The sequence below is a fragment of the Papio anubis genome, chromosome 20 (genome assembly GCF_008728515.1).
Source record: "Papio anubis isolate 15944 chromosome 20, Panubis1.0, whole genome shotgun sequence".
Lineage (NCBI taxonomy): Eukaryota > Metazoa > Chordata > Mammalia > Primates > Cercopithecidae > Papio > Papio anubis.
Window position 1 is genome coordinate 30,745,573 of NC_044995.1, and position 13,597 is coordinate 30,759,169.

The 13,597-nt window shown below is 38.0% G+C and overlaps 1 protein-coding gene across 2 annotated transcripts in view; it reads right to left on the reverse strand.

The window, feature by feature from the left end:
* Positions 1-475: 475 nt before the first annotated feature.
* The window catches only part of LOC101014153 (zinc finger protein 708), a 702,618-nt gene continuing 689,496 nt past the window's right edge, over positions 476-13,597 (reverse strand). For both annotated transcript variants that reach the window (XM_031660329.1, XM_009194017.4), the window contains one exon: positions 476-2,196. In XM_031660329.1, coding sequence (XP_031516189.1) covers positions 716-2,196 — 1,481 coding nt within the window. In that variant the 3' untranslated portion in view covers positions 476-715. The remainder of the gene's footprint in view (positions 2,197-13,597) is intronic.

The window sequence follows — 13,597 nt, forward strand, 5'->3', positions numbered from 1 at the left end:
TTTTGTAGTAATAATTATCTTACCTACAATCAAGTGTGACAATTATTTAAAGGTTTTGTCACATTTTCCACATTTTGAAAGTTCCATGGCCGGGCGCGGTGGCTCAAGCCTGTAATCCCAGCACTTTGGGAGGCCGAGACGGGCGGATCACGAGGTCAGAAGATCGAGACCATCCTGGCTAACACGGTGAAACCCCGTCTCTACTAAAAATACAAAAAACTAGCCGGGCGAGGTGGCGGGCGCCTGTAGTCCCAGCTACTCCGGAGGCTGAGGCCGGAGAATGGCGTGAACCCAGGAGGCGGAGCTTGCAGTGAGCTGAGATCCGGCCACTGCACTCCAACCTGGGCGGCAGAGCGAGACTCCGCCTCAAAAAAAAAAAAAAAAGAAAGTTCCTCAGCAGTATGATTTATTTTATGCTTAGAAAAGTTTGAGGTGTTGTCAAAATTACTGCGATGTCTTCCAGCTTTGTAGTTTCTCTCAAGTTTTTTTTTTTTTTTTTTTTAAACGTGTAGTAAGATTTGGGGACCAGTTAAGTACTTTGCCACATTCTTTACATTTGTAGGGTTTCTCTCTAGTATGAATTATCTTTTTTTTTTTAAATAAGGATTAAGAGCCAGTTAAAGGTTTTGCCACATTTATCACATTTGTAGGATTTCTCTCCAGTATTATCTTGTGTTTTAATAAAAGTTGAAAATACACTAAAGGATTTGACACATTATTTACATTTGTAGAGTTTCTCTTTGGTATGAATTCTCTTATGTTTAGTAAGGTTTGGGGACTGGTTAAAGGCTTTGCCACAGTCTTCACATTTGTAGGGTTTCTCTCCAGTATGAATTATCTTATGTTTCATAAGGGTTGAGGACTGGTTAAAAGCTTTGCCACATTCTTTACATTTGTAGGGTTTCTCTCCAGTATGAATTATCTTATGTGTAGTAAGGTGAGAGGACAGAATAAAGCTTTTGCCACATTCTTCACATTTATAGGGTTTCTCTCCAGTATGAATTTTTTTATGATTAGTAAAATTTGAGGAGTAGTTAAAAGTTTTGCCACATTCTTCACATTTGTAGGGTTTCTCTTCAGTATGAATTACTTTATGTTTAGTAAGGATTGAGAATATACTAAAGGCTTTACCACATTCTTCACATTTGTAGGGTTTCTTTCCAGTATGAATTACCTTATGATAAGTAAGAGTTGAGGACTTGGTAAAGGCTTTACCACATTCTTCACATTTGTAGGGTTTCTCTCCAGTATGAATTACCTTATGATTAGTAAGGTGTGAGGACCGGTTAAAAGCTTTACCACATTCTTCACATTTATAGGGTTTCTCTTCAGTATGAATTATCTTATGTTTAGTAAGGGTTGAGAATACACTAAAAGCTTTGCCACATGCTTCACATTTATAGGGTTTCTCTCCAGTATGAATTCTCTTATGTGTAGTAAGGTGTGAAGATAAAGTAAAGGCTTTGCCACATTCTCCACATTTGTAAGGTTTCTCTCCAGTATGAATTTTCTTGTGATTAGTAAGGTTTGAGGACTGCTTAAAAGCTTTGCCACATTCTTCACATTTGTAGGGTTTCTCTCCAGTATGAACTATCTTATGTTTAGTAAGGTTTGAGGACCGGTTAAAAGCTTTGCCACATTCTTCACATTTGTAGAGTTTCTCTCCAGTATGAATTATCTTATGTCTAGTAAGAGTTGAGGACTGGTTAAAAGCTTTTCCACATTCTTCACATTTGTAGGGTTTCTCTCCAGTATGAATTATCTTATGATTAGTAAGGTTTGAGGACTTTTTAAAAGCTTTGCCACATTCTCCACATTTGTAGGGTTTCTCTCCAGTATGAATTATCTCATGTTGAGTTAGTTGTGAAAGCATGCAAAATGATTTGCCACATTCTTTACATTTGAAAGGATTTTTTCCAGTATGTCTTATTTTATGTCTCTTTGAATTTGAATATTTATGAAAGACTTTCACATATTTATCATACTGAACTACTTTGCTCTGGGTAGTTGTCACACATTGGTTAAGTTCCTTATGACCTCCTTTGTGCAACTTATGCTCATCCACACTTTTACAGCCTTTTCTTAATTGTAAATTCTGATATCCACATTTTCCATATCTTCTCAGTATCACTTGTTGGAATGAATTTTTTATGTATTGCTCTGGCCTAAGGTCTTTGGCAAAATGAGAACACAGAGCTGAAAGAAATAAAAATAACAAATTATTCCACTTACTCGGCTCCGATTAATGTCATTTACAAATCTAACTTACACCAGCTATATAAGCAAAATGGCACAGCAAAACACCACAGATCCTAAATCCTTTATAGACACATAAATGTAACAAAAACATTCTGACCAAAATACATTTGTGAAAAATTTATAAATGAGTAAAGTGTGTGCAGTGTCCCAGGCGAGGATAATGCAAAGAGCCACATAGGAGAAAAAAGAAAAGTCTGTTACATTTACCCAACACACCTCTTTCTGCTGCCCAATCTAACATGGTGACTTTAGAAGTAAATTGTCAACTCCTGGTTTCTTTTTTAAAAGACTAAAAAAAATAGTGTCACATACATCTTTATTTCTGGCTCTCAGGGGCCTTTTCAGACACTGGTTTCTGTCTCCCATGACATAAAGTACTAAAATAAATGGTAGTATACTTTAGAATGACAGTTTGAGTCTGCTGAGACCAAAGTTAAGTGTTACAGCAGCAGAGACTGCAGTACCACATACAGGAAACAGGTTTAGCAAGTGATTACTGAGTATTTAGAAGAAACGCTAACATACTTCTTTAACTTAAAAAGCCCACAAAATTTTAGACAAGACACAATCTAAGAAAATGTTAGAGAGGCCGGGCGCGGTGGCTCAAGCCTGTAATCCCAGCACTTTGGGAGGCCGAGACGGGCGGATCACGAGGTCAGGAGATCGAGACCATCCTGGCGAACCCGGTGAAACCCCGTCTCTACTAAAAAAATACAAAAAACTAGCCGGGCGAGGTGGCGGGCGCCTGTAGTCCCAGCTACTCGGGAGGCTGAGGCAGGAGAATGGCGTGAACCCGGGAGGCGGAGCTTGCAGTGAGCTGAGATCCGGCCACTGCACTCCAGCCTGGGTGACAAAGAGACCCCCCCCCCTCAAAAAAAAAAAAAAAAAAAAAAGAAAATGTTAGAGAGACTCCCAAAATCTCTAGCCAAGACAACTGGTTTCAGACTGTCCCAGGCCTAAGCTACATTACAAAGATTGTGACAGGGCCAGGCACGGTGGCTCACAGCTGTAATCCCAGCACTTTGGGAGGCCAAGAAGGGTGAATCACCTGAGGTCGGGAGTTCAAGACCAGCCTGACCAACAAGGAGAAACCCCGTCTCTACTAAAAATACAAAATTAGCTGGGCATGGTGGCACATGCCTGTAATCCCAGCAACTAGGGAGGCTGAGGCAGGAGAATCACTTGAACTTGGGAGGCAGAGGCTGTGGTAAGCTGATATCATGCCACTGCACTCCAGCCTGGGCAACAAGAGCAAAACTCCGTCTCAAAAAAAAAAAGATTGTGACAGGTAGCTTGTTTTTAATGTCTAAATCTCAAAGATTAATGTATACAAAATATTAGGGCAGGATGACCCCATCAAAAACATCACTAAACTTTCAGAAAGCAACCATAGGAATATAAAGATGTACAAATTTTTAAAATTTAAAATAAATTAAATACTACACAGTGAATGAAACAGGAACACAGACAACTACTGAAGTTTAGAAAACTCAGGATAACAATAAAAATATTAAAAATATCAAAAAACATAAATTAGGAAGATAAAAATGTCACAGTCAAGAAGAGAATCTTGGGAGCTGCAAGACAAAGTAATGTATCACTTATAAAAATGTCTTATGAGACAACCAGTAAATTTTCAAAAAAAACTGGAATACCTGACGAGAACTGGGTGATATAGTCAAAGTCCTGGGGGAAAAAAAAAAAAACAGCTGTCAAGTGAAAATAATACAACTAAAAAGAACTGGTTGGGCAAAGTGGCTCATGCCTATAATCCCAGCACTTTGGAAGGCCGAGGCAGGCGGATCACCTGAGGTCAAGAGTTCGAGACCAGCCTAGCTAACATGGTGAAACTCCGTTTCTACTAAAAATACAAAAAATTAGCCAGGCGAGGTCACACGCGCATGTAATCCCAGCTACTCAGGAGGCTGAGGCAGGAGAATCGGTTGGACCTAGGAGGCAGAGATTGCAGTGAGCCAAGATCATGCCACTGCACTCAAGCTTGGGCAACAAGAGTGAAACTCCTTTTCAAATAAATAAATAAATAAATAAATAAATAAATAAATAAGAACTGTCCAACTGAATAAAAAGAAAGACCTTCTAAAAATAACTTAATCCTGAAAAAGTATATTGGCACTGCATATGCCCTACATACTAAAGATGCTGAAAGGAGTTCTTCCCACTGAAAATAACATTATGCGGGAAAACATATAATCATACAAAAAATATATAACTTTCTGGGAAAGATATTTACATACACAAAAATAGAATTCCTTAGCATTTTAATAATCATGCAGAAAACATTATTAATTATTCTATAAAAGTTTAAAGACAAAAGCATAGAAATGATTATAAACATCTGTTAATGTAACATAAAAATAAATAATTAGCGGCCAGGCACAGTGGCTCATGCCTGTAATCCCAGCACTTTGGGAGCCTGAGGAGGGTGGATCACCTGAGGTCAGGAGTTCAAGACCAGCCTGGCCAACATGGTGAAACCCCATCTCAACTGAATATATAAAAATTAGCTGGGCGTGGTGACAGACAATTGTAATGCCAGCTACTTGGGAGGCTGAGGCAGGAGAACTGCTTGAACCTGAAAAGTGAAGGTTGCAGTGAGCCAAGATTGCACCACTGCAATTCAGCCTAGGTGACAGAGCAAGATTGTCTCTCAAAAAAAATGAATAAATAACAATTAAAAAATATGTATGGATATAATTAGCAACATCAATAACAAAGTAGAAAGCAGATGTAATGAGAAAGAATTTTTTGTATGCAAACAAGGTCAATTTTTTTTGTTTTGTTTTCAGATGCAGTCTCACTCTGTTGCCCAGGCTGGCATGATCTCGGCTCACTGCAACCTACGTTTCCTGGATTCAAGCAATTGCGGTGCAAATAAGGTTAATTTTTTACTACATTAAAATTGTTTTTTTTTACGTTTTTATGTAAATCCCAAGGTACTACAAAGAAAATATCTGTATAGATACACAAAAGAAAATAAGAAAGTAGTGAAAGCATATAATACAAAAACCAAAGGACACAAAAGACAGAAAGAGGGAAAATGAGGGACAAAGATACAAGAGTTAAAGAGAATTAATAAAATTACATTAGTTTTGCTTTCAGAAAATTCTTTAAATATATATAAAATTAACTTTTCAATCTAGAGACATAATTTTCAACAAAATGATTTATTAAAATCTTTCAAATGCCAAGATTCATTTGCCTTTTTACAAGAGTCAGTTGAAATCTAATGATTAAAAAAAGACTGAAAGTAGCAAGATGAAAGTAGAAATTTTACGCAAATATTAACCAAATGAGAGAAGAGGTCAAAATAATATTACACAAGCTACATCTTAAGTCAAAAAGTGTCATATTTAACAAGATGTACTTTAAGTCAAAACTCTGAAAAGAGAAAAAAGGACACTGAACAATAGTAGATTCATTTACTGGGAACGAATAACTAGTTTGTGTGTGTGTGTGTGTGTGTGTGTACACATGCACATCTCACATTAGGGTTTCAAATATATAAAACAAACATTGACAGAATTGAAGAAACACACAGAGAGCAAGCAATATAATTATAGAATATAACAAGACCCCATTTTCTGAATAAAAATAAAACAAGATGGAATATTAGCAAGGGAATAGAAAACTTGAAATCAGTATGGAACAATTATTTCTAACAGAGGTATAGAGAGTCGAACATCAGGATATACACCCTTCCCGATAGCTCATACAACATTCTCCTTGAAAGGACCATCTGTTAGGCCAAAAAAAATTCTTAACACATTTTTTAAAACAGAAATCTTATGAATTACTTTCTGTGACCAAAATGGAATGAGATTATAATTTAAAGAACGGAAAAATTCACAAATACATAGAAATTAAACAACACATTTTGAGTGTGCTCTTGTTCAAAGGTTGAAATAATATTGTGTAGATTTCCATACTGCTCAAAGTAATCTAGAGATTGAATGTAATGTTTTTCAAATTTCTTATTGCATTTCTGAAGAAATAGAAACAGCAACCCCAAAAGTATATGGAATCTCAAGAGACTATACTCAACAATCTTCAAAAAAAGGAACAATGGCCGGGCGCGGTGGCTCAAGCCTGTAATCCCAGCACTTTGGGAGGCCGAGACGGGCGGATCACGAGGTCAGGAGATCGAGACCATCCTGGCTAACACAGTGAAACCCCGTCTCTACTAAAAAATACAAAAAAAATAGCCGGGCGAGGTGGCGGGCGCCTGTAGTTCCAGCTATAGGGAGGCTGAGGCAGGAGAATGGCGTAAACCTGGGAGGCGGAGCTTGCAGTGAGCTGAGATCCGGCCACTGCACTCCAGCCTGGGCGACAGTGCGAGACTCCCTCTCAAAAAAAAAAAAAAAACAAAAAAAGGAACAATGTTGGAGGCATTACAGTTTTTTACTTCAAAACACATGACAAAGCTACATAATAAAAACAATTTTGTATGAATATAAAGATAAGAAAGTAGATAAATAAAATAGAATCCAGCACATGAACTTTCACATATATGGTCATATAAAGAGTCATTTACATACCCGTAATTATTGCAGCACTGTTACTCAAAGCCAATAGGTAAAAGCAATGCAAATTTCTGTTACAAAATCATTTAGTAAATATAATTTGAAATATAAAAACACTGGAATATCACTCAGTTTGCAAAAAGCAGAAAATATTATAACAACTATAAAGATAAATCTTAACGACATTATGCAAAATGAAACGAGCCAGTCACAAAAAGACAGAGATCGTATGATATGTATAACAGTTACACTCTCTGAAACAGAACAAGAGTGGTGTTTGAAAAGTGAGATGAAATGAGAATAATTGGTAGTTGTTTCATGTATATTAAGATTCAGCTTTATGGTCAGGTGTGGTGGCTCACGCCTGTACTCCCAGCACTTTGGGGGGCCGAGGCAGGTGGATCATGAGGTCAGGAGTTCAAGGCCAGCCTGGCCAAGATAGTGAAACCCCATCTCTACTAAAAATACAAAAATTAGCCAGGCATGGTGGTGGGTGCCTGTAATCCCAGCTACCCGGGAGGTTAAGGCAGAGAATTGCTTGAACCTGGGAGGCGGAGGTTGCAGTGAGGTGAGATTGCACCACTGCACTCCAGCCTGGGTGACAGAGTGAGACTCTGTCTCATACACGCACACACAAAAAACACAGATTTAGCTTTGCAAGATAAAAACATTTTAGCATATGTTGCATACCAATATAAATATAATTAATATGAAAAAACTAAATATTTAAAAAAATTTTAGGTGAGGTGCAGTGGCTCATGCCTGTAATCCCAGCACTTGCAGAGGCTGAGGCAGATGGGTCACTTGAAATCAGGAGTTCGAGACCAGCCTGGCCAACATGGTGAAATCCCATCTCTACTAAAAATACAAAAAAAAAAAAAAAAAGCCGGGTGTGGTGGCAGGCCCCTGTAATCCCAGCTATTCGGGAGGCTGAGACCGGAGAATTGCTTGAACCCAGGAGGTGGAGGTGGCAGTGAGCCAAGATCAAGCCACTGCATTCTAGCCTGGGCAATGCAGCAAGACTCCATCTCAAAAATAAAAAACAAAAAAACAAAAATCAGCTAGGCATGGTAGCACCTGCCTGTAATCCCAGCTACCCAGGAAGCTGAGGCAGGAGAATCACTTGAACTCGGGAGGTGGAGATTGCGGTTAGTTAGCCGAGATCATGTCACTGCACTCCAGCCTGGGCAACAGAGTGAGACTTAGTCTCAAAGAAGAAAAGAAAAACCTAAGAACTTTCCAAATTTTGATGTAATAAAAAAAAATTTCTAACCAATAACACTTGATCCAAAATTATTTTACTTTAAAAACAAGATAAAAATAAAGACTCCGAGGCCGGGCGCGGTGGCTCAAGCCTGTAATCCCAGCACTTTGGGAGGCCGAGACGGGTGGATCACGAGGTCAGGAGATCGAGACCATCCTGGCTAACACGGTGAAACCCCGTCTCTACTAAAAAATACAAAAAACTAGCCGGGCGCGGTGGCGGGCGCCTGTAGTCCCAACTACTTGGGAGGCTGAGGCAGGAGAATGGCGTGAACCTGGGAGGCGGAGCTTGCAGTGAGCTGAGATCCGGCCACTGCACTCCAGCCTGGGCGGCAGAGCGAGACTCCGTCTCAAAATAAATAAATAAATAAATAAATAAATAAATAAATAAATAAAATAATAAAGACTCCAAAATAAAAGGTGTGGGTGTTCATCACTACTAGCACAGTCCTATGAAAAGTACTACATGGTGTCCATGCACAGTGGTTCAGGCCTATGAATCCTACAGTTTCAGCAGGCCAAGGCAGCCAGATCACTTGAGAATCGGAGTTCAAGATTAGCTTGAGCAACATAGTGAGACTCTACATAGAAGCAAAGAGAAATACTAAAATGAGCCCATTACTTTGAAAATTAAAATGATGCTCGCCAGCATCATAAAACCATGTATAAAATAAAGCTGTCTATTACATGTAAATATACAGACACATATAGAATTATTTACTATCATAATGATGGTACATAAAATCCTTAAACTACTTCTATAGAATATGAAATATAAAATATAAATCTGTTAGTAGATACATAGTATAAAATAACCTTTAATATCAATAACTACTGAAAAACATAAAGATATAGCTTTTGTATTAAATAGAAGTTGTTATGAGATTAAAATATATCATTTTAGTTTTGGCTGGGCGCTGTGGCTCACGTCTGTAATCCCAGTACTTTGAGAGGCTGAGGCAGGTGTATCACCTGAGGTCAGGAGTTCGAGACCAGCCTGCCCAACATGGCAAAACCCCATCTCTACTAAAAATACAAAAAATTAGCTGGGTGTGGTGGCAGGTACCTGTAAGTCCAGGTACTTGGGAGGCTGAGGCAGGAGAATTGCTTGAACCTGGGAGGCGGAGGTTGCAGTGAGCCAAGATCATGCCATTGCACTCCAGCCTGGGTGACAGAGTGAGACTCTATCTCAAAAAAATAAAATAAAATAAAATATATTATTTTCATACTAAAATGTTTTATGTAATCTCCATTTCTCAAGACAATTACAAAGATAATATTTATGGAAAGTATAAATAAGGAAATGGAAAAATAACCAAAGCATGTCACTACACAGAATAAACAAAAATAAATCCAATAAAACAAGAAATGAGAAAAAAGCATATCTACAAGAAACGTATAACAATAACAGTAAAACTGATCATAGTAACTCTATTTTAAAGCAATCATTTTAAATACAAATTAATTAAACTACTTGATAGAAAGAAACATAATCCCAGGGCGTTGTGAGGTCAAAGTGGGCTGATCACTTGATCCCAGGAGTTTGAGATCAGCCTGAGCAACATCTCAAAACCCTGTCTCTACAAAAAAAATACAACAAAACTTGCTGGGTGTGATGGCACATATTTGTAATGCAGCTATCTGAGAGGCTGAAATGAGAGGATCATCAGAGTTTGATCATGCCACTGAAAACCAGCCTGATTGACACAGTGAATCCTATTTCAAAACTGAATGAATAAATAGGCCAGGCACGGTGGCTCATCCCAGCATTTTGGGAGGCCAAGGTGGGTGGATCACTTGAGACCAGGAGTTTGACACTACCCTGGCCAACACAGTGAAACCCCATCTCTACTGAAAACAGAAAAAATTAGATGGGTATGGTGGCACATGCCTGTAATCCCAGCGACTTGGGAGACTGAGGCATGAGAATCACTTGAATCCGGGAGGTGGAGGTTGCAGTGAGCCACGATCACGCTACAGCACTCCAGCCTGGAGTGAGATTCTTTCTCAAAAAGAAAAAAAATAAAATAAATGAATAAATAAATAAAATTATAAAGAAGAAAAAGAAATAAAATGCCTGAGTAACTTTAGAAAAAAGCATACAATATGCTGCCTACAAAAGACTGGTTTTAGCATTGCATTGAATAGGCTGAAAGTAACATAATAGAAAAAATTTATTTTTCATGCAAATAGTAACCACAATTGGGTGAGGCAGTTATAATTATATTAGACATAATATGCTTTTAGTCAAGTACTAGCATGAGAACAAAACTGATATTATATAATGATAAAATAGGTCAATTTACCAGGAATCTATAACTATTATATCCCTCTATACATATGTATATATGTATAAAACATCAGAGCTGCAAAATGTATGAAGCAAATAGTGACAAAAGTGAAGAAATACATAGCAACATAATAACTGTAAACACCAACACCCCATTTGCAATAATAAATAAGAAAACAAAAAACTCAGACAACATTGTAGACTGTATTAATTATCTTACATATAGAGGAATACCTGAGAGTAGGTAATTTATAAAGAAAAAAGGTTTATTTGGCTCACAGTTCAGCAGACTGTACAGGAAGTATGTGCCAGCATCTGCTTTTGGTGAGTAAGCATCCTAGTAAGCTTATCATCATGGTGGAAGGTCAAGTATAACTGGACACATCACACAGTAAGAGAGAGAGTAAGTGTGAGGTGAAGAAGCCAGGTTTTTTTTTTAACCAACCAGTTCTCATTTGAATCAATAGAGTGTAGCCTTTTTGATTATCAAAAGGATGGTGCCAAGCCATTTATGAGGAATTTGCTCCCCTATAACCCAAACACATTCCATCAGGTCCCACATCAAACAGGAGGGTTATATTGAAGGATGAGGTTTAGAGAAAGTGGACATCCTCTAACCTTAGGCCAATCATATCATATCACCAACTAGGCTTAACAGACATGTACAAAACTTTCCAGGCAAAAGCAAGAGAATACATGCAATATTCTTACTTGCTCCTGGTGTGTTCTGTTACGACACATATCAAGTCTTATTAAATTTATGAATACTGGCTGAGTGCAGAGGCTCATACCTATAATCTCAACACTTTGGGAGAATCACATGAGGCAAAAAGTTTGGGACCAGCTTATGCAACATAGTGAGACCGTGTCACTACTAATAAATCAAAAAATTAACCAGGGGTAGTAGTGTATGTTTGTAGTCCCAGCTCAAAAATTTGAGGTAAAAGGATCACTTGAGCCCAGCAGGCTGAGGTTGCAGTAAGCCAAAATCATGTCACTGCACTACAGCCTGGGCAACAGAGTAAGATGCTGCCTCAAAATAACAACAAATACATTTAAGAAGACCAAAATTATACACTACGCTTTCTGACCAAAACTGAAAGAAAGTAGGAATTAAAAATTAAAGTAAAACTGGCAAATCCAAAAATATATGAAATTAAAACACACTCTTCAACATATTCTTCTTCTTTTTTTTTTTTTTTTGAGATGGAGTCTCACTCTCACCAGGCTGGAGTGCAATAACGTGATCTCAGCTCTCTGCAACCTCTGCCTCCAGGGTTCAAGCGATTCTCCTGCCTCAGCCTCCTGAGTAGTGGGGAATACAGGTGTGTGCCACCATGCCCAGCTAATTTTTGTATTTTTAGTAGAAACAGGGTTCCACCAGGGTGGCCGGGATGGTCTTGATCTCTTGACCTTGTACAGATTCGCTCACCTCAGCCTCCCGAAGTGCTGGAATTGCAGGCGTGAGCCACTGCACCCAGTCACTCTTCAACGTATTCTTGCTCCAGGGTCAAAAAATTTAATTTTTTAAAGACATTACTATGACCTACAGTGGTGAATGAATTTAATATAATCTCTATAACAACCCTAATCACACAGTTTTTTACAGAAATATAGTTTGAATTTTTTTTTTTTTTTTAGATGGAGTCTCACTCTATTACCAGGCTAGAGTGCAGTGGCTGCAGTGGCATGATCTCAGCTCACTGCAACCTCTGCTTCCCGGATTCAAGTGATTCTCCTGCCTCAACCTCCTGAGTAGCTGGGATTACAGGTGCCTGCCACCAGGCCCAGCTAATTTTTGTATTTTTTTTAGTAGAGACAGGGTTTCACCATGTTCATCAGGATGGTCTCGAACTCCTGACCTCGTGATCTGCCCGCCTTGGCCTCCCAAAGTGCTGGGATTACAAGCGTAAGCCACCGCGCCTAGCCTAAAAATTTTTAATTTGATTATAAACTATAGATAAACACCCTTGAAAAAGAACAAAGAGGCATTATACTTTCTGATATCAAAACATATTAAAAGCTACAAAAACAAAACAACGTGGTACTGACACAAAAATAAACAGATGAAAGAACAGAATAGAGAGCCCAGAAATGAACTCTCCTGTATAAGATTAAATAATCTTCCACAAAGTTGCCATGAACATACAACAGAGCAAAGATATTCTCTTCAAAAAATAATGTCAAAAACTGGATATCGACACTGAAGAAATAAAGTTGGATCATTTCCTTGAACCAAATACAAAAAAAATGATTTAACTAAACACTTAGACATGAAAAGATAACTAACATCTCTTAGAAAAAATATAGGAAAAAGGCATGTCATTGGTCTTGGCACTATTTTTTTAGATACGACACTAAATGCATGAGCAACTGTAACAACTATAACCATTAAGATTTCACTGCACTATACTTCAAAATTTCGGCACATCAAAACAAAAATTCAATAGACAATGCCTCCTAGAAAATGGGTGAAAATATTTGCAAATCACAAGAGACGAGTGATGAGTTAATATTCAAAATATATAAACAACTCTTAAAACTGAACAATAAAGCTGAATAACTTGATTTATTAATGAAAAAATTGAACTGAATTTTCATTAAAAAAATTACCCAAATGGGAAAAAGTATTTGAAAAGAAAAACAAAATTAATAATTTGTAGAGAAACACATAAAAATGAAAAATAAAATCACCTCACACCCACTACAATGGCCACTGTAAATTTATGAAAAACACCAAATCTGTTGATAATGCAATGAAAATAAAACCCCTGTTGATTGTTGGTATAAAACAAAGATGCAGCCATTGTTTTAAAATGTTGTAAATGTCGGCCAGGCATGGAGGCTCAGACCTGTAATCCCAGCACTTTGGGAGGCCAAGGCAGGCAGATCTCAAGGTTGAGAGTTCGAGACCAGCCTGACCAACAGGTGAAACCCAATCTCTACTAAAAATACAAAAATTAGCCGGGCGTGATAGTGTACACCTGTAATCCCAGCTACTTGGGAGGCTGAGGCAGGAGAATCACTTGAACCCGGGAAGCAGAGCTTGCAGTGAGCCGAGATCGCACCATTGCACTCCAGCTTGGGCGACAGAGCAAGACTCTGTCTCAAAAAAAAAAAAAAAAAAAAACAGTTATAAATGTTTCTCAAGTAATTAAAAATGGAATTATCGGCAAATATAGCAATTTTATTTATGAATCTATATTCAAAATATGCAACACAGGACCTGTAAGACATTTGAACA